Source organism: Penicillium pulvis, assembly GCF_028828015.1.
Source record: "Penicillium pulvis strain IBT 33274 chromosome Unknown contig_5_segment0_segment0, whole genome shotgun sequence".
Lineage (NCBI taxonomy): Eukaryota > Fungi > Ascomycota > Eurotiomycetes > Eurotiales > Aspergillaceae > Penicillium > Penicillium pulvis.
In genome coordinates, this window is record NW_026643078.1 from 773,878 (window position 1) to 791,267 (window position 17,390).

General features: G+C 48.0%; 5 protein-coding genes across 5 annotated transcripts; 3 read left to right on the forward strand and 2 right to left on the reverse strand.

The window, feature by feature from the left end:
- Positions 1-1,114: 1,114 nt before the first annotated feature.
- Positions 1,115-1,837, forward strand: N7503_006851 (uncharacterized protein; the record flags this gene model as incomplete). Its single annotated transcript, XM_057066398.1, has 2 exons — positions 1,115-1,380; positions 1,435-1,837. The coding sequence occupies 2 exons, from the start codon at positions 1,115-1,117 to the stop codon at positions 1,835-1,837; spliced, it is 669 nt and encodes a 222-aa protein (XP_056920079.1).
- Positions 1,838-2,907: 1,070 nt separating this feature from the next.
- N7503_006852 (uncharacterized protein) lies at positions 2,908-6,095 on the forward strand (the record flags this gene model as incomplete). The annotated part of the gene is made up of 4 exons (XM_057066399.1): positions 2,908-3,241; positions 3,294-4,075; positions 4,135-4,720; positions 4,792-6,095. The coding sequence occupies 4 exons, from the start codon at positions 2,908-2,910 to the stop codon at positions 6,093-6,095; spliced, it is 3,006 nt and encodes a 1,001-aa protein (XP_056920080.1).
- Positions 6,096-6,502: 407 nt separating this feature from the next.
- On the reverse strand, positions 6,503-7,891 carry N7503_006853 (mitogen-activated protein kinase Hog1; the record flags this gene model as incomplete). Its single annotated transcript, XM_057066400.1, has 8 exons — positions 6,503-6,690; positions 6,741-6,819; positions 6,876-7,232; positions 7,288-7,387; positions 7,446-7,489; positions 7,549-7,678; positions 7,733-7,780; positions 7,836-7,891. The coding sequence occupies 8 exons, from the start codon at positions 7,889-7,891 to the stop codon at positions 6,503-6,505; spliced, it is 1,002 nt and encodes a 333-aa protein (XP_056920081.1).
- A 910-nt stretch (positions 7,892-8,801) lies between these two features.
- On the forward strand, positions 8,802-12,680 carry N7503_006854 (hybrid sensor histidine kinase/response regulator; the record flags this gene model as incomplete). Its single annotated transcript, XM_057066401.1, has 5 exons — positions 8,802-9,157; positions 9,227-9,365; positions 9,431-10,701; positions 10,759-12,362; positions 12,418-12,680. 5 exons carry the CDS (start codon positions 8,802-8,804, stop codon positions 12,678-12,680), a joined length of 3,633 nt encoding a protein of 1,210 aa, XP_056920082.1.
- N7503_006855 (uncharacterized protein) lies at positions 12,480-17,015 on the reverse strand (the record flags this gene model as incomplete). Its single annotated transcript, XM_057066402.1, has 5 exons — positions 12,480-12,722; positions 13,298-16,159; positions 16,507-16,578; positions 16,633-16,797; positions 16,836-17,015. The coding sequence occupies 5 exons, from the start codon at positions 17,013-17,015 to the stop codon at positions 12,480-12,482; spliced, it is 3,522 nt and encodes a 1,173-aa protein (XP_056920083.1).
- Positions 17,016-17,390: the final 375 nt, after the last annotated feature.

Consider the following 17,390-nt stretch of genomic DNA (forward strand, 5'->3'; position numbering starts at 1 on the left):
GGGTTATACCGTTGCAATTTAGAATATCCTGTTCATAATCATAATACCAAAAGTCCTGCGCTAACTGGCACTGAGCTAGTGTTCAGTGGTGCAAGCTAAATCTGTAATCAAACTATCCCTCCGTATCCCCATTCTGTAAATTATTCAGACAGAATCTTGAACTCGACTTGAGGGTCAATTCTTTGACTCAATGCTGCAGAGCATCAACTCATGGCATTCAGATGCTGAGAATAATGAGGGTGTCAAGCCACATGGTTCAAGCTCGACCCACTGACGTCTTTGGCGTTCTTGGCCTAGCGCCTCTTCAAAGGGGGAGCATGTGGGACCACACACCACCAATGATCGGAGATGTCACTCACCCAGGAAAGTGGGGCCTGGCGGTCTGCTCCATGTAATCTCCGAGAAGGCGTTTCATGCGTTATGTATTGGTGGACATTTGTTTCTATATTTCGCATGAGTGGAACCTCCGAGGTTTCCTCATAGAGGTCTGGACCTCAAGATAATTGCCTAAGACATGTCTTCAGAGAGCTTCCCGAACTGAAGGACACCCAAAGACCCTTGACGCTTGTTTGAATTAGCAAATTGGATAAATGGGCTCGAAGCATAATGGTACATAGCCCGTATATTGCATGAACTTCCCCGCGATTCTCATTCTTCACGGCTGATATCCGCGAAGCTTACATTTACCTCTACCGTCCATTTTAGCCGTGGCGTCATTGGAGCCTATTTAGAGACTAGTTTGTTTATACATTTACTTCTCCTTGTCTCTTTTGGATTTTCTAAGCCCAAAGTAGCCTCGGGCGAGGCTTCACGCCGTTGCTTGAAACCGCGTTTCAGACAGACGATTTGTGGAACTTCTACTGACAGAAAGTTCCACCACAAGACACCTTAGGTCCACGGGTACCGTCCTTTGAATAGAATAGGCTACCGGTTAAATATGTCAGCAGGGTATCGTCTCAAGGATGTCTCAAGCTATATTGCACGCAAGAACGATCGACAAGTATAAGAACCTTGGAACACCTCGCTCCTCTTTCGTTCGCAGCTATCCCTACCACACGGAGAATACGCATCGCCTCAACCTACTATACTTTATTTACCACTGCCACCCTTCACAATGAAATCCATTACTACGTTTCTTGTGGCTTCCGCGACCGTGATGGGCGCGATGGCTGTGCCTGGTGAATACCACAAGCGACATGATAAACGCCAAACCATCACCTCCAGCACGACCGGAACTAGCGGTGGATACTACTATGAATTCTGGACCAATGGTGGTGGTACCGTTGATTATACCAACGGCGATTCGGGCGAGTACAGCGTCACCTGGGAGGACTGTGGTGACTTCACCTCCGGCAAGGGATGGGAAACTGGTAGCGACCGGTAAGAACAATCTTCCTCGCATCGTCGCATATTACTCACATGTTCTCTCTCCAGCGATATCACCTTCGAAGGTACTTTCAGTCCTTCCGGAAACGCATACTTGTCCGTCTATGGATGGACTACCAGCCCACTCGTCGAGTACTATATCCTCGAGAACTACGGCGATTATAACCCCGGTAGTGCCATGACCTACAAGGGAACTGTTACCAGTGATGGCTCCGTTTACGATATCTACGAGCACCAGCAGGTCGATCAGCCCTCTGTTAGTGGTACTGCGACCTTCAACCAATACTGGTCGATTCGCCAGGATACCCGGTCTAGTGGTACTGTTACCACTGCCAATCACTTTAATGCTTGGGCCGATCTTGGAATGGATATTGGTACTACCTTCAACTACCAGATTGTTTCTACTGAGGGTTATGAGAGCAGCGGATCGTCCACCATTACTGTTTCTTGAATATGATCCACTGGTTGGGGAAATAGACCATGTTGGACTTTAGTATTAGGAAAAGACTTCTTGGTATATGAAGAGGGGGTTTTGAGTCGTGACTCTGGAAATCATGAAAGTTATCATAGGCATTGAATACTCGAGAAAGAAACATGCGGCACGTCCCGATCCCGAAAATTCTTGTTCTAAGATACTTGAGATCAGTCGTCGTAGGAACTAAAGACTAAGGTAGATACACCCCGATAATCTGTGAATGATTTAAGCGTAACTTGGACCCTCCTATAGTTCTCTTTGCCATGGTCGCTTGGAGACAAATGTAACCCTGCCGGTTGTGGGGGAGATTTGGAATGCGGGGCCCCGCACACGTGAAGTGGACCCGAAAGTTGAACTTGTGGGTACAATTCTCCTCTCCAGGTCCTAAGCGATGCAATTTCGCCTTATCCGACGCTTTGCCTTTGAACCGGATTTGCCGATCTGTCATTACCTGAATTTTACTCGGACGTATCTGTACCGGACACCGAGATGCAGAATGCGGAGAACCCGGGGTTCTGAGCATCAAGGCTGACAAGCTGACTGCCTCCACCAAGTTGTGGGGGATACTCAGTCCAATCTTAGGAAACCTGATCCCTACAGTTCTTCAGTATCTTAGGTTCTTGCAAATGTGAATGCGATGCAGAACTTGATGGACCTAAAGCTATCCAGCCTACCACTGAAATGGCCAGCCGAAACGCGCATGTTGTTCTCAGGAGCCTCAGTACAATTTGGACCTGGTTGCTTTGAAAGGAGGTTTTATCCCAGAAGTTCATCTGTGGCTTACCCCCGCTGCGAGTTAATAGTCATATTCTGCATATTAGGTACTCTCAATGAAAGATATGACTCGTCTACAAGAGATCTCATGGCACGGTAAGTTCAAGTGGCAGTAAAGCCCCACATCTTCGGCTTAGTATTACCCCGTGTAGGGCTGCTCAGAGCTTCTCCGCTACGCATAGAGCTTAGTATAAAGTGATTCTAAGTAACAGTAATAGAAGTCTTTTCTTTTTCTCAAGACAGCTGGACAGGAGTTCGCAACATCATTATACATGCGGGCTCTCTCATTATTCACTTTGGCCACTTTGGCTGTGCCAGGAGTACTTTCAATCGGCACAAATGACCAAGTGGGTCCCAATCTTGATTATGGAACATTTCAAGACCCATCCTCGGCTGTGAGGCCCCGCTTTCGGTACTGGGTGAACGATGCCTCGATGAATCTGAGTGTTCTCGCAGAAGATGTGAGATCCATTGGAAAAGCAGGTGCGGGAGGAATTGAACTTCTTGGTTACTACCTGTATGGTGATAGTTCGGCTTATGGTGGAGGAAATGCTGCGCCATTACAAACCGACTGGACTGTTTATGGGTTTGGTGGTGCTCCCTGGAGTAAGATTGACCCACTTTCAACCGGAACTTGAACCTAGTCTGACCATAATAGAGGAAATGGTGGATACTATCCTTGAAGTTGCGAAGGAGGATAAACTGGTCATTGATTTTGCCAACGGGCCGAACCAAGGAGCAGGTGTTCCGGCGCCTTATAACAGTGATGGTCTTCTGTGGGATCTCGCTGCATACAACTCAACATTTTCGAGCACTAAAGGCTTCAAAGGCACCTTACCTGGGTGGGGATCCGGTCGCTTCATTGCAGCTACGACAGGTACTGTAAAGTCGAGCACTGCATCAGAAGCGGTGCTTTATGAAAGCTCTCTACAAGATGTTACGAGCAAGGTGTCATCGGATGGAAGCCTGAAAATAAAGGCAACTAGCAAATCTGAAGGGACTGAGAGCCTTGTCTTTGCGTACTATCTCATTCACTCCCGTTATCGTGAGGCTCCAGACCCCACCGATCCATCAATTGCGACAGCCGTTCCACAATCCCCGGTCACAACCTACTCTCAGAACGGTTCATGGGTTGTCGATCACTGGTCCGCTGCCGGAGCACAGACCGTGGCCAATTTCTGGAAGGAGTCCATATTGGATAGTGAGATTGGACAGCTCCTTCGAGAGGTTGGAAACTATCTTTGGGAGGATAGCCAGGAGTACAGTGTTGCTACTTTCTGGACACCTGGTCTACAGAAGAAATTTCTTTCCAACCGAGGATATAGTATTAACAAATATATACCACTCGTTGTGGGCTCTGGAGGAACCACGTCCAACATCACATACGTCACAGACGAGAGCGATGCGGGTGCTAGCCATATCGTGGACTACCAGCAAACAGTTCGTCTCTTACTTCACTCCCCAGTTGAAAGGATATGCTGACTCGTGGACTTTAATAGCTTACGGAGCTGAACGCCGAATACCTCGACGCCTTAACCGAATGGAGCAATAACCTAGGAGTCCAATTCTCAGCACAGGTTGTCTACAATCTCCCCATGGACATGCTCGCCAATGTTCCGCATGTGAATGCCCCCGAATGCGAAACGCTCGGTTTCAGTGAGAACATCGATGGGTACAGGCAATTTAGTGGGCCTGCAAACCTCGCCGGCAAACGCGTGATCTCTAGCGAGGCTGGTGCAATCTTTGGCGAGGCCTATCAGGAACCAATATCCGAGATCCTTTGGGCATTCAAGCGCTCGTTTGCTGGATCCGTCAATAATTTCATTATTCACGGGTTTCCAAACTCCGGCAATTATCCAAACACATCCTGGCCTGGCTTTACGACTTTTATGTATGAATTTTCGGCTATGCATGGACCACGTCAGCCTGCTTTTGCTTTCTACTCGGATTTCCTGAACTGGGTCTCTCGAAATCAATTCATTCTGCAGACCGGTATTCCAAAGGTTGATGTTGCATTCTGGTCAAAGTCGACAACTTACAAGACTATCTCGACTAGTTATGCACCAATGGATTTGCAAGAAGCAGGTGAGGATACCCATTCGCTCCTTTAGGAATCCACATTCTTCTTATTTCTTATGCTGACCAATATCGCTCAGGGTACACTTACGAGTATCTCAGCCCAGACAACTTTGCGCTCCCAGAAGCTTACGTATCTGATGCCACTTTTGCCCCGAATCGACAGGCATTCAAGGCGCTAGTTGTTAGGTCTAACGAGACTCTTACGGCCTTGGGTGTCGAAAAACTTGTTCAGTATGCCCATGCCGGTCTTCCAATCATTTTCCCAGGAGGACTGCCATCGAACTTCAGTGGATACGCTCCAGCTGCTGCGACCAAGGCTGTCCAGTCATTAAACGGCATTAAGTCTCTGAAGAATGTTCACTTAGTCAAAGCAGATGGCCTTGCGGATACCCTTGATTCTCTCAACATCCTACCACGAAGTTCTGTTTCGGCCAACGGCACATGGTATACGTTGTGGAGAGAGGATGCCACCAATGCGAAGTCCTATATCTACGTATACAATGACGCTACAGGTCTCTCCTTCGAGGAAGGCATGACATCTGGGACCGTATCGTTCGAAAATACAGGTGTTCCATTCTTTTATGACGCATGGTCGGGAGAAGTGACTCCAATTTTTTCCTATACTCAGTCCAAGACGCATACAATAATCCCTCTCCAGTTAGCTGGTAACCAAACGGTCATCATCGGCTTCGAGAAGAATGTCAGGTCAAATGTTCACATTCAAGACATGACGATCCCTGTTCTGCCTACGACAAGTGACTCCAACTCTCTCACTGTCCTCAGATCCTTTGATCAAAAGTCACGAGAAATCACTCTCTCAACTGGAAAGAAAGTATCACTGTCACCAATGTCCACCAAGCCCTTCACTCTGGATGATTGGGATTTGGAGATCGAGTCCTGGACACCACTACCAGATTTTTATGACGCGGAAGGCGCAACTCGCACTAACCAAACATTCCACATCCCAAGCCTTATCCCGTGGAACCAGATCTCCCACACTTTGGTTAATGTCTCAGGAATTGGATACTATACCACTACATTCACGTGGCCACCGGCATCCTCATCCAGCGTATCGGGTGCTTTCATTGATCTTGGCTCAATTACCCATACGGCTCGTGTCATGATCAATGGGCACCAAGTGCCGACGCTAGACATTTCCTGGGCTAAAGCCGATATCGGATCCTTCCTTCAGCACGGAAAGAACACCCTGGAGGTTGTTGTCAGCACGACGTTGGGTAATGTGCTGCGGACGTATTGGGATAAGCTTGAAACGAGTGGGAAGCTTGCATCAGTCGTTTTTGCTGACCCACCAGCGGAGGAGGATTATGGTCTGATTTATCCTGTGCAGGTTATACCCTATCGCGAAGACAAGGTCTTGTAATCTGTACACAAGAAGTGTGATGTCCTAATGATGAATTTCACGTTCCGTCTGAAAAGAATGAATAAAATAGAGAAGCAGGGTATTCAGAAACAACCAGAGCGCCAACTCAGCTAATTAAAGTCGTGAATGAAAGCGGAAATATCATCACAAAAGTCATCTTCTTCAGGTGGGGTAAACTCCTCAATACCCATGACAGGGAAAGCTGCAACCGGGGCTGGTGAAGGGATTCGCCCTTTGGTGGTATCGATGATTTTTGGAGGAACATGACCTTGAGTAGCATCGATAATCGCATTGCGAAGAGTGATCTGTTGTCTTCTGTGCAAGGCCTGCTGACGGAAGAACAATACCTCCTTGATACTTCTCGTCGACTTAAGTCAGCTCAGTTCTACTTGACAAATAGTGGAAACTTACACTGCGGTTTTCCAGGCCTCGATATTGACTTCAGCGTTATCAAAACGCCAGTCGAATTGTAAGTCTACTACCGGCTCATCCGTGGGGTCGTGGTACGTTGCCACATAAGGATGCGAGAGTGCAACCTCTGCACTGATACGCTCGTCAACGTCGAAAGAAAGCATTTTTTCGAGTATATCGAGGGCTGTATCTATAAGTTACTGACTTATCATTTGGAACTCCTTGGATGCATACCTTCACGATCCATATCAGGGAATGTTTCTGTCAATGGCCGTCGCTCGCACTTTGGTAAAGACTGGACGAAAGCCCTCGTCTTGAAGACCGCATTCTTGTCAGTGGGTTCCAAGCCAGGCACGTAGATAGACGTACATTATTATTCTTAATTTTGTCCACAATATGTTCTGACGGGTTTCCTAGAAGGTTAACGAAAAGGGCGAATTGATCGGGATGGCTGTTAGCTGGAAACAACGGAGTTCCTCTCAGCATCTCTGCCAAAATGCATGCGGCGCCCCAGATATCCATCTTTTCGGAATATTCTTGCCAATTTAGCATGATCTCTGGAGCGCGGTAATATCGCGTTGCAACGTATCCGGTCATTTTGAAGTCTTGAAGTCGAGCATGGCCGAAATCGCATATTCTCAAGTCGCAGTTCTCATCAATGAGTATACTATGTGGCTTCAGATCACGGTGGATGATGCCGGCCGAGTGAACATATTTTAATCCACGCTATTTTCGTTAACTGTTATTCAAGATCTGTGCAGTGAGCATGAATTTCAATTACCAGGATTTGATATAAAAAACATTTGGCAAAGTCGCCATGGAGGGGGCCTTTTGCGATGAGGACTTGTAAGTTGGTCCACATTAGGTCCGTCACAATATACCTGTGATCATTTAGTAAGCCGAACTACCATCAATCTTGAAGGGATTTTCATCACATACAAGTCTTCTTGCGGAGAGATAAAGACGTCGGCAAGACCGATTATCTGCCAGTATATCAGCCACGTGGCTTTGGGCATCACATGCTTCTATGGCGGAGACTTACATTTTCATGTCGCATATATCGAAGAAGCTTCACTTCACGAAGCGCGCTCTTCGCGAGCATAGAAGAACCAAACGGTCTAGTGATTTTCTTCACAGCGACCAGTTTGTTTAGAATGCGATCTTTTGCAGAGCTAGGGAAGTTGGTCAGTCATAAGACTATTGCGAATTCATTGACACAGGCTTACCATATCAGCCCAAAGGCGTCTAGCTCAACAGGCAATGGATCCGAATAGCTATGAACAGATTAGCTTTAGCCTCGGCGGGTCAGTGATCACGGCTCCGAATTACCGTGAGGTGAGCTCGAACTTGACGCCCATGATGGGCGTGCATACAAATTCCGACATTCTTGCGCAACTTTGAGCCGACCGGGGCTGCAACGACAGCAACAGCTGTTATAAAGGAAGGGGGTGATCAGATGCACGCGGATGCGGACGAGGGGAGCTAGAGGTGCAGGAGCTACGAGCGTAGATCAGTCTTGAACTGGACTCCCGGGTTGAACTTGTTCTTTGGATCGCCCTATACCTAAACGGTCCCAGGCCCAGACCCGTTCCATGTTTCATAAAGATTTACCAATGAAAGGCCGCGGAAAAGCTCCCCCAGGGTCCAGCCACAGTAGAGACGGAAAGTGTCTGGACCCAGATGGCGCAGCGTGATTGGCTGGTCTGCAGTGCCGACCAGAAACTTGGAACTTGAATGACATCCTGTTTTGTGTCACGCTAGTCCCACCCCGGCCTAGCGTTTCATCTATACATCGCCAGCTCGTGACGGTTCCTTGGTTACGTCTTTCCCCCTCCTTGATTTTGCCCTTGTTTCATGTGCCGATCAGCTTAGTATGCTCTCCCCACTCGCCACAATGTGGATCACGGAATCAATACCGATACCGAATTGCCCCTGCTGCGCCACAGCTTCCAAAGATCTGATTGCTTCTTGCCCTTCCGCCAATCACAGACCCCAGGTTATCATTCTCCGCAGAGATCATCTTATGTTCACATCTCATGTGGAATCCCCGCTATGGATCGCGATCGACTACAATCGTTTTTCTTTCCTCTCCACCTCTCTGCTTTTTTACGTTGAGGACCTTTAAAAGCGGCTACCATTCATATTACAGTACACTACAGCGCTTATGGATCGATCAAGTGCGTCTAACCGCTGCACGATAACATACAGCCCTTATCCGAAAGTACGACGCTAGGCCGAGGTCTTGGCAACAACCCGAGTGCCCCGTTCTGGCTGACTCGGTTAAAAAGACCGACTATGTCATCTCCCTTGACTAGGGCCGAAGACCACAGTGCTGGGCGACGAGCGAGGGAGGTTTATCGCTATTTCCGCCCGGAGCGTCTCTGTCCTATCGATGAAAACTCGGCACCCGGCAGTGACAATGGCTCGATTCAGGATCTTCTTCACACTTCAACTGCATCGGCCGCTCGAGGTCGTTCGCCATGCAGTCCATCACAATCCCCACGGTCCCCGAAATCATTATCCCCGGAGCCGGTAGCGATTCCTCCAAGTCCTATATCTGAATCCCTCATCCTTGGCGGTGCAAACACCACTCTAAATTCCTTCGCACAGCTGGCTGCACTGCGACTGGATGTAGACCGCGCCTTCATCAGGTAAGAGTTTACGTCTCCAAGTTTCGAGTTCATCATGTGTCCTAATATTAACGAAATTCATACCTCTAGTGTATCTGACAGGGACTCACAGTACATCATCGCACAGGGTGGTCAGACTGTGGAAAATACAAACCAGTATGACCTGATCGGAGAAGGCGTATATGCAGGCTGTTCGACGCTTGATGTGTCCACCTGGAATATGTGTCAGGTAAATCGCGCCCTGAACCATCAATTCAACTCACTCTGGAACCGCTTGACTAACTTTCGACACAGGACACCGTCGCATTGCCCCGATCAGATCGAAGGCAAGCAGAATACAGTTTTGTTGTCTCGAATGATATGGCTCAGGACGAACGCTATCAAAATCTGCCCCTAGTAAAGGAGAAACCAAACTTTCGATTCTATGCCGGCACACCCTTGACCACAGATAGCAATATCAACGTCGGATGTCTCTTTGTTCTCGACACAAAGCCCCACTCGGAATTTTCTGACAAAGACAGAGTCACCATGGGTCAAATGGCAATATTGATCATGGACTTCCTGAAAGTCAGTCGCCAGGCCACAGAAGGCCGGCGCGCGGCTCGCTTATTGCGAGGAGTTAACAGTTTCGTTGAGGGTCGGTCAAGCCTCGTTGATGATACAGGGAGCACCGAAAGTTCAAACTCAGAGTCTGTGGGTGCATCTAGGAGCAGAAAGAGAAGTCGTCATCGGAGGAATAGCAGTGTATCTTCCCTTTGCTCTCGCTCCAGCAGTAGCAGTGCAAATTCATTATCCGATTCCGAACCCTCTGGACCGTCTTCCTCCTCAAGTTACAGTTCAGCAAATCCGAGCGCACCAGGGAATACGCAAAATTCAACGGACAACAAAATGGGAAATTCGTGGACATTTCGACGTGCCGCAAACCTCATACGCGAGAGCCTCGAGCTCGGCGGTGACAGTGGTGTGGCCTTCTTTGAAGCCGGTAATGATTTCATGCTAGATCGCAATAGCGATAGTGAATCTTCTTCCAGCTCTATTGAGAATGGCAAGGTTGCTTCCATTCTTGGTCTCTCCACGGCGAACTGTTTGCACGGTCCGCTTGAAGGATCGGCTTCGTCCTATCCCGTCACAAATATGGACGAGGAATTCTTGCACCGTCTTCTGAACAGATATCATAAGGGCAGGATTTGGTCTCTTCATCGCGACGGCCAACTTTCTAGCTCTGACAGCGAGGATGGATCTCGGAAACAGTCTATTTCGGGAAGGAACTCCCCTCGATCAATGCCTCTCGGAAGTTCAAAGCGGCGGAAACTCAAAGAGAACAACATGCTAAATCAGTACTTTCCTGGTGCTACTCAAGTCATGTTCGTACCATTGTGGAATGCCGCTAACTCGCAATGGTTTGGTGGCTTTTTCTGCTGGAACAACGTGGAGAGCGATGTTTTCGACCCTTCAGTAGAACTTGGTTCTCTGTTGAGTTTTGGATCATCCATCATGTCTGAATGTAGTCGAATCGAATCTCTGATTTCAGACCGCCAAAAGGCCGATTTCCTTGGCAGCATATCGTAAGTCAACCTGAACGAATTCAATATATACCCCAGGCACCTAATTCTGTTACCTAGGCACGAACTGCGAAGTCCTCTTCATGGAGTTCTAGCGGCGGCAGAAATTCTGCAGAGCACTGACCTAAGTCAGTACCAGAGCTCTTTAATGGATACCGTCAACGCATGCGGTCGGACCTTGCTGGATACCATGAACCAAGTCTTGGATTACAGCAAGATCTTATCTCTGGAAAAACGATTTCGACATCTAGATCGACGAAGGATTTCAAGCTTGGAACTCAAGAGAATGCATCGGTCTGCAGCACACCTGGACAAATATACCGCAACAGACCTATCCGTCTTAGCTGAGGAGGTGGTGGATGGAGTCTGTCTGGGTCATAATCATATCCAGAAGTCCTCCTCCTCTTCCCATGTTCTGACGTCTGAAACAAAGCACGGCACGGCTAGTGAGAATTCATCAGCCCCAAAACTCGACATTACAATCGACATATCCCCCAACAACTGGGTTTACAACATCCCCCCGGGGGCGATTCGTCGCATCATCATGAACATCTTCAGCAATGCGATCAAATATACAGAGGCAGGCCAAGTGTCATTACGATTGGAAGCTGACAGCTCGTCCTCACGACACAATACTCAAGAAGACATGATCACCTTGACCGTGGCTGATACTGGCAAGGGTATCTCGGAAGAATTTCTACGATCTAATCTTTTCGTTCCCTTCATTCAAGAAGATTCTCTCGCCAGTGGCTCTGGACTGGGCCTTTCTATTGTTCGCAGCTTGCTCAAACCCCTCGGCGGAAACATCAGCTTCCAAAGTAAGCCAGGTGCCGGAACGACCGTGAAGGTTACTCTGCCTCTGGTCCGTCCAGAGCACGAGTTCGAAGCTTATTTCGGATCCTCACCACCACCCACAAACGAACGACCAACCGTATCAACTGCTGCCCATCTTCTACGAGAGAAATATGCGGGACGAACCATCGCCTTTGTCAATGCAAACTCCAAGGATGCCTCCAATAAACCATCCGAGTCACCCTATCTAACCGACTGGTTTGGTTTCAAGATGGCATCAGCTTCATATAAAAAGCCCGTCGATCTTGTTTTCCTTGACTCATTACCATCCAAAGGGGATACTAGCAGCATATTTTCCGACCAGAACTCATCTCTCCTTGTGTTGAGCAACGATTATGTTGGCCACGACTCTATACAAGTTGAGACCGCATTTGGGCCTCGCGATATACATATAATCAGCCGTCCATGCGGTCCGCACAAGCTTGCTCGAATAGTGAAGGGATGTCTAGATAGAGAGCTACCCAAAACAACGGCGAAACCGATCAGTCTCCCCGAAAGATCTTCAGAACGACCCAAAAATGAAGATACGACAAACGAGAACGACATTTCGGATAAGGAAACTCAAACTCCAGACACAGCTCCGACAGGGACGGCCGAGCCTTTAACAAACTCCACCTCCGACAAACCTGAACCCTCAACGGAAAAGCAAGGCCCTCGGATTTTGGTAGTCGAAGACAACAAAATCAACCTTAACCTGATGCTCGCTTTCCTAAAGAGACGCGGTCTAGCCGCCTTGGACTCAGCTGAGAACGGCAAGCTAGCCGTATCTGCCGTGAAAGAAGAGCAGCAGGGGTACGATATCATCTTCATGGGTAAGTTTTTATCTCTCAAACTACCAATTCAACATTCATACTAAACAATCACCAGATATATCAATGCCCGTCATGAACGGCTTCGAGGCCGCACGAACAATACGTGCATTTGAAAAGTCACGAGGTGAGGGGTGGAAGCGATCGAAGATCGTCGCCCTCACGGGACTCAGCAGTGTAGCTGATGAGACGGAAGCCCTTGAATCTGGAATTAACTTGTTCCTCACGAAACCCGTTGCGTTTAAGGAGGTCAAGAAGATATTGGATCGTTGGGATCAGGGGGAAAGCGATGCTAAAGAAGAGGCTGGAGCGTCTGAGTGAGACTTTGGAGTCCAGAGTCGAAATCTCGACGATGTATAACGACTTTAACGAATCTTATGACTTACGACAACTGTACATACATCTTCCATGATCAATGTTTGCTTTCTTCAAGGGCCTGTTTCAGACTCTTGAGATCGGGGGCTTTTTAAATTGAAATGGAGTTTTGGATGAACCCTCCATCAGACCATCTGCATATGGAATGCAGTGATTGTAGCCCAGAAATAATTCTAATGACTAAACAGAGTGTGGAAGTATAAAGTCGTGGGGCTAAGGGGAAGGTTAGGAAATTTCGGTGAACAGTGGCCGATTTATCACTGCGATATATGGTTAGGCTTCTTGGCATATAAAAACCTGATGGTGATATCATTCACTGGCCCATTCGACGTGTAGTTCGTGTTTATTGGCGCCGTGCAATCTGCTCCACAGACAGATTGTTTTTCCTAAACGAGGGGTATTCAAGTCCACTTACGTGCATTCCAAAGCTTGTACAACTTCAAAATCGCTTTTCGAGAAATCGTTGCATTCTTTGACATTATCATACAGCATAAATAGTCCAAGCGGTCCCAGAATCCCGAGGTTTCAACTTAAACAGAACATCCTCCTTCCAATTCCCTTACCCGCCTAGCAGAAAACGCTGCCTTCATACCCGGCGAATGTCCGACTGTCAAATTCTGCAGCAAATCTTTGTAATCGAACGCAGACAAACCATTGTGATCTTTTTCTTCGGCATCAACTTTGTCAGAAGCAAGAAGCAAACTAGTCACACCAGGACTATCATGCATAAAGGCAACATGAAGCGGTGTTCTCCCGGAAGCATCTTTTGCATTAACAACTACCTTATCGGACTCAAGCATGCACCTGATAAAGGGTACATTCCCGCTCGATGACGCATAATGTAGTGGAGTCTCCCCATCGTAGTCGCGGGCATTTGCGTCGACTTGATCGTAGCTCAGAAGGAGCTTCGTCATTTCTTCGTCCCCGTATTGCGCGACTGCGTGCATGACGGTCCATCTATTGATGTTCAGGAGGCGACCGTTGACCTTGAAGGGGGGGTCAATCTGGCCAGAGTCTATGAGGACTTTTAGGGTGGCTGAATTTCTGCTTTTAACGGCTTGGTGAATGGGCGTTATCATCTCTTTGTCCTCTTTGTCTGCATCGGTGTGATTCAATTGGAGCAAAATCTGGGTGATTTCACCTGTTTTGTCGTATTTGGCAGCTAAGTGGAAAGCGGTTTGGCCGTCCCGATTCTTGGTGTTGGTTTTGACTTTGCCTGAATTGAGGAGGACCTTTGCGATGGCATTGTTGCCAATGCTGATAGCTTTGTGAAGGGGCGTTGCTCCATGCATGTCGTCTTTCTCATCAAGTAATGTCGATGGGAATGTGAGAAGAAGGCGTGCGATAGGGTCAGTATCCATCGAATCAAGGGCCATGTGTAATGGTGCTCGGCCAAAGTCGTCCTTGGCATTGAGATTAGTGCGTGTAGATTTGATGAGAATCTCGGCGACTGAGTTGTTTTTCCTCTGGATTGCAACATGAAGAGCATATCGTCTGTCCTTGCTGGGTATGTTGGCGTCTACAGTGTTTGTACCGAGAAGATGTGTCACGATGGCTTCGTGTCCGGAAGCAGCAGCGAGGAAGAGGGGAGTTTGCCCAGATTGGTCGGTTGAATTTGGATTGATTTCGCCGGTTTGTAGGAGTACCTTCACGATCGATTCAATGCCTTTTTCTGCGGCAAGGAGCAATAGCGTGTGACCATCGTCAGTATTGGTGTCTAGCATATTGCCCCCAAGCAACCGAAGTAATGAATCAATGCTCTCTGGAGCCTTTGCTTGTTCCAGTTTGCAGACGGCGTGGTATAGGCAGTTGGACTTTGCGTAGGATAAAAACGAAAACCTCTGGTCAGCTACAGATTGATGCCCGGGACGAAGCTGTTCCAGGGTTTTGCCCAAGTCAAATCCTGGAGTTTTTCTGAGTTTCAAAAGGCTCATTGCCAGATCCCGAACAACATTCGGTACTTCAAAGACAGATTCCACAATTTTTGCAGGCGCGGAATCAACATGCAGTGGTGTCTTCACTCGAGTCGATATTTGCGTCTCAAAGACGCCGTAGTTGAGATAGGTTATTACTATGTCAGCCATCTTGCGTTGTGCTTCCTCAAGCGTGAATCTTGATGGAACCATAGGCTCTGAATCCACGGCTTCTGACCCAATCAAGAACTGTCTGACACTGCTATGGACAAGCCGCACGGTATTCTCTTCTTCGTCAATTGTGAGTAAACCTCCGCAGCATGTCAAAATACCGAATATATCATTGACAAGCTTCGACGGGTTCCAGGTAGTATTACCAGGTTCCACACTGAGGGCCTCCCGCAGTTCTCCGGGATTCAGTGGATGTCGAGCTGCGACAATTATCTCCAGTATTGATTTCTGATGAGCTCTGGCTAGGTTCGAGTCAAACCTTCGGAGGATGCGATTAAATGTTTCGGAGAGGGTACGTGGGAGATCGACTAGTGCTTGACGAATAGCTTCATCTGTGCACATCGTGCAAAGATTATCTATTTGGAGAGCCACCCAAAGGAACATCCCTTGGGATCCTTTCAGTAGAGCGTCTTGTATCTCCAAGATGAGGAGTGGATTTCCGATCGTCAACTTTCCTGATCTGATGCAGAGTTCCAACTCCGTCTCAATGAACACTTCGATATCGCTGGCATTGTCTGGAGTTGCAACAATTTCAGCAGACTCCAATCTCTCCCACGCCAGGTCAATTCCATACAGATCTCGAGGTTCTTTCCGAACGGAAGCACAGACCAGAAGCGAGATCCTTTGTTGAAGCCATCGTAGTTCTTCGATCACAATCTGTCTGTCCGCGGTTTCGCACTCGTCTAGACCATCGATCACAAGATAAGCCTTCAGCTCCGGAGGAAGACAAGTTTCAATCAGGCGTCTTATTGTTCTAAATTCATCAGGCTCTCCTTTAAGGTCAAGATTCCTGACTTTGTCTGCCATCCCTGGTGTTGACCAAAGCAGCTGTCGTGCTATCGAACCAATAATGTTTCGAGGCTTCAGACTCTCTGGGAGATCATGCCTGCTGAAGAAAAAAGCCACGATGACGTTCTGCCCTTGGATTTTCAGGTTTAGGTCATCAACCATATTGGCCAACAAGACCGACTTCCCGGAGCCCAGTCTACCCGTAAGAATCACAGAGCATGATGAGGCTCGCTCCCGCCAGTCAATATATTGTGGGCATTGGCAGAACAGGTTCGTGTTACCAAGTCTTCGCGCTTGCTTCCACGGTGCCATGTAGTCGTAAGTGGAACAAAACTCCAGTGCTGCAAGATATGCTTTCATCTGACGCTGATGCGTGATTTCTTTTGAGTATTTCCTTGACCAGAGCTGGGTGGTAAAGCTGGCTTGTTCCTCAATTCTCTGGGCCATGAGGTAGTTCACCTCATCTTTGATGTCCCTGGCTCGCGACTCCAGCTGTGTTCGAAAATTAGTCAGATAAGAGTCATCTAGTGTGGCACTTAATTGTCCCAGGGTCGATTTTCGAGTAAACTTTAGGATGCGATGGCAAAGCAGAACCACTATTGTGAAATAATCAAGCAGCAGCGATTGTAATTCCTTGGACCGAGGATACAGAACAGCAAGCTTCTCGTAACGCGGTGCTGAGCGACCAATGATCATAAAAAGATTGGATATCTTCTCAAAATATGACGAGAAGTTAAGTACCAGCTACGAGATATGTGAGCAATTGCCTTCCGCTTCTGGTAGAGAATGCATATTTCAGTGAGCAATCGGGGTGTACAAACCGTCAAAGATGTCCTTACTAATGCCCATACTCCACTGGCCACCAGATTCTGCGTTCCTCCAACAATTATGTCGCCCAAAGAGACAAATTGCTGCACGGATTGCAGAAAGCTGGTCGTTCTGGTTCCTAGGCAGCGACCACGTACTTTATTGGATAATCGTTCATCAATATCCGCAGTGAGCTGCATCACGTCTTGAATCGATGGCGGCTCCTCACATGCGCGAGATCTGTAGCGATTGAACGCCTCCTTTTGGTCTCGGGTAAGGTCCGCCTCATACTCGGACACCGCTTGTGCCAGGCGGATGGCAGGCTTCAAGCGTGGAGCAGATATCAGCCCCTGTGGCATACTAACCATTCTGTAGGACAGTCACCCAGCATGAGAATTGATGGTGCATTAGTGTCGTCGCGGAGTGAACAGCTTCGCAGTTGGAATGAGTCTAATCGACGGGTGGGGTATTCGTCAGGAACGGGGCCAATTGTCGGGGGCGAAATGCTACGTTCACCGCCCGTGTGCAGGAAAAAGCGCATCCATGAAGCGCAAGGGGGTAGAGATCACATTAAAGGTTCCCTTGTCTGTGAGAAGATAGGTCACCTGATCCTGCACACTGCCTGTGCAAAGTCGCAAATGGGGAACCGATCGCTGCGTACATCCCGTTATTGCACAGCCACATACTTCATGCAGGCACTGGTGTTCTTTTTATAGAAGCTTATGCCGGTACATAGCATATTATCAGCCACATGAAGTTCCTTGATAGCCTACAAATCTCAAATCAAGTCAGCATTCAATTCAAACTGGAGTGAAGAGCGAAGCAAAGGGAAACGAGGATTTTGTTTACTTGCTTCAACCATGGGTCATACCCGCTATATAGTGGACACCCCCAAGCATCTGTCCAATCAACTCTG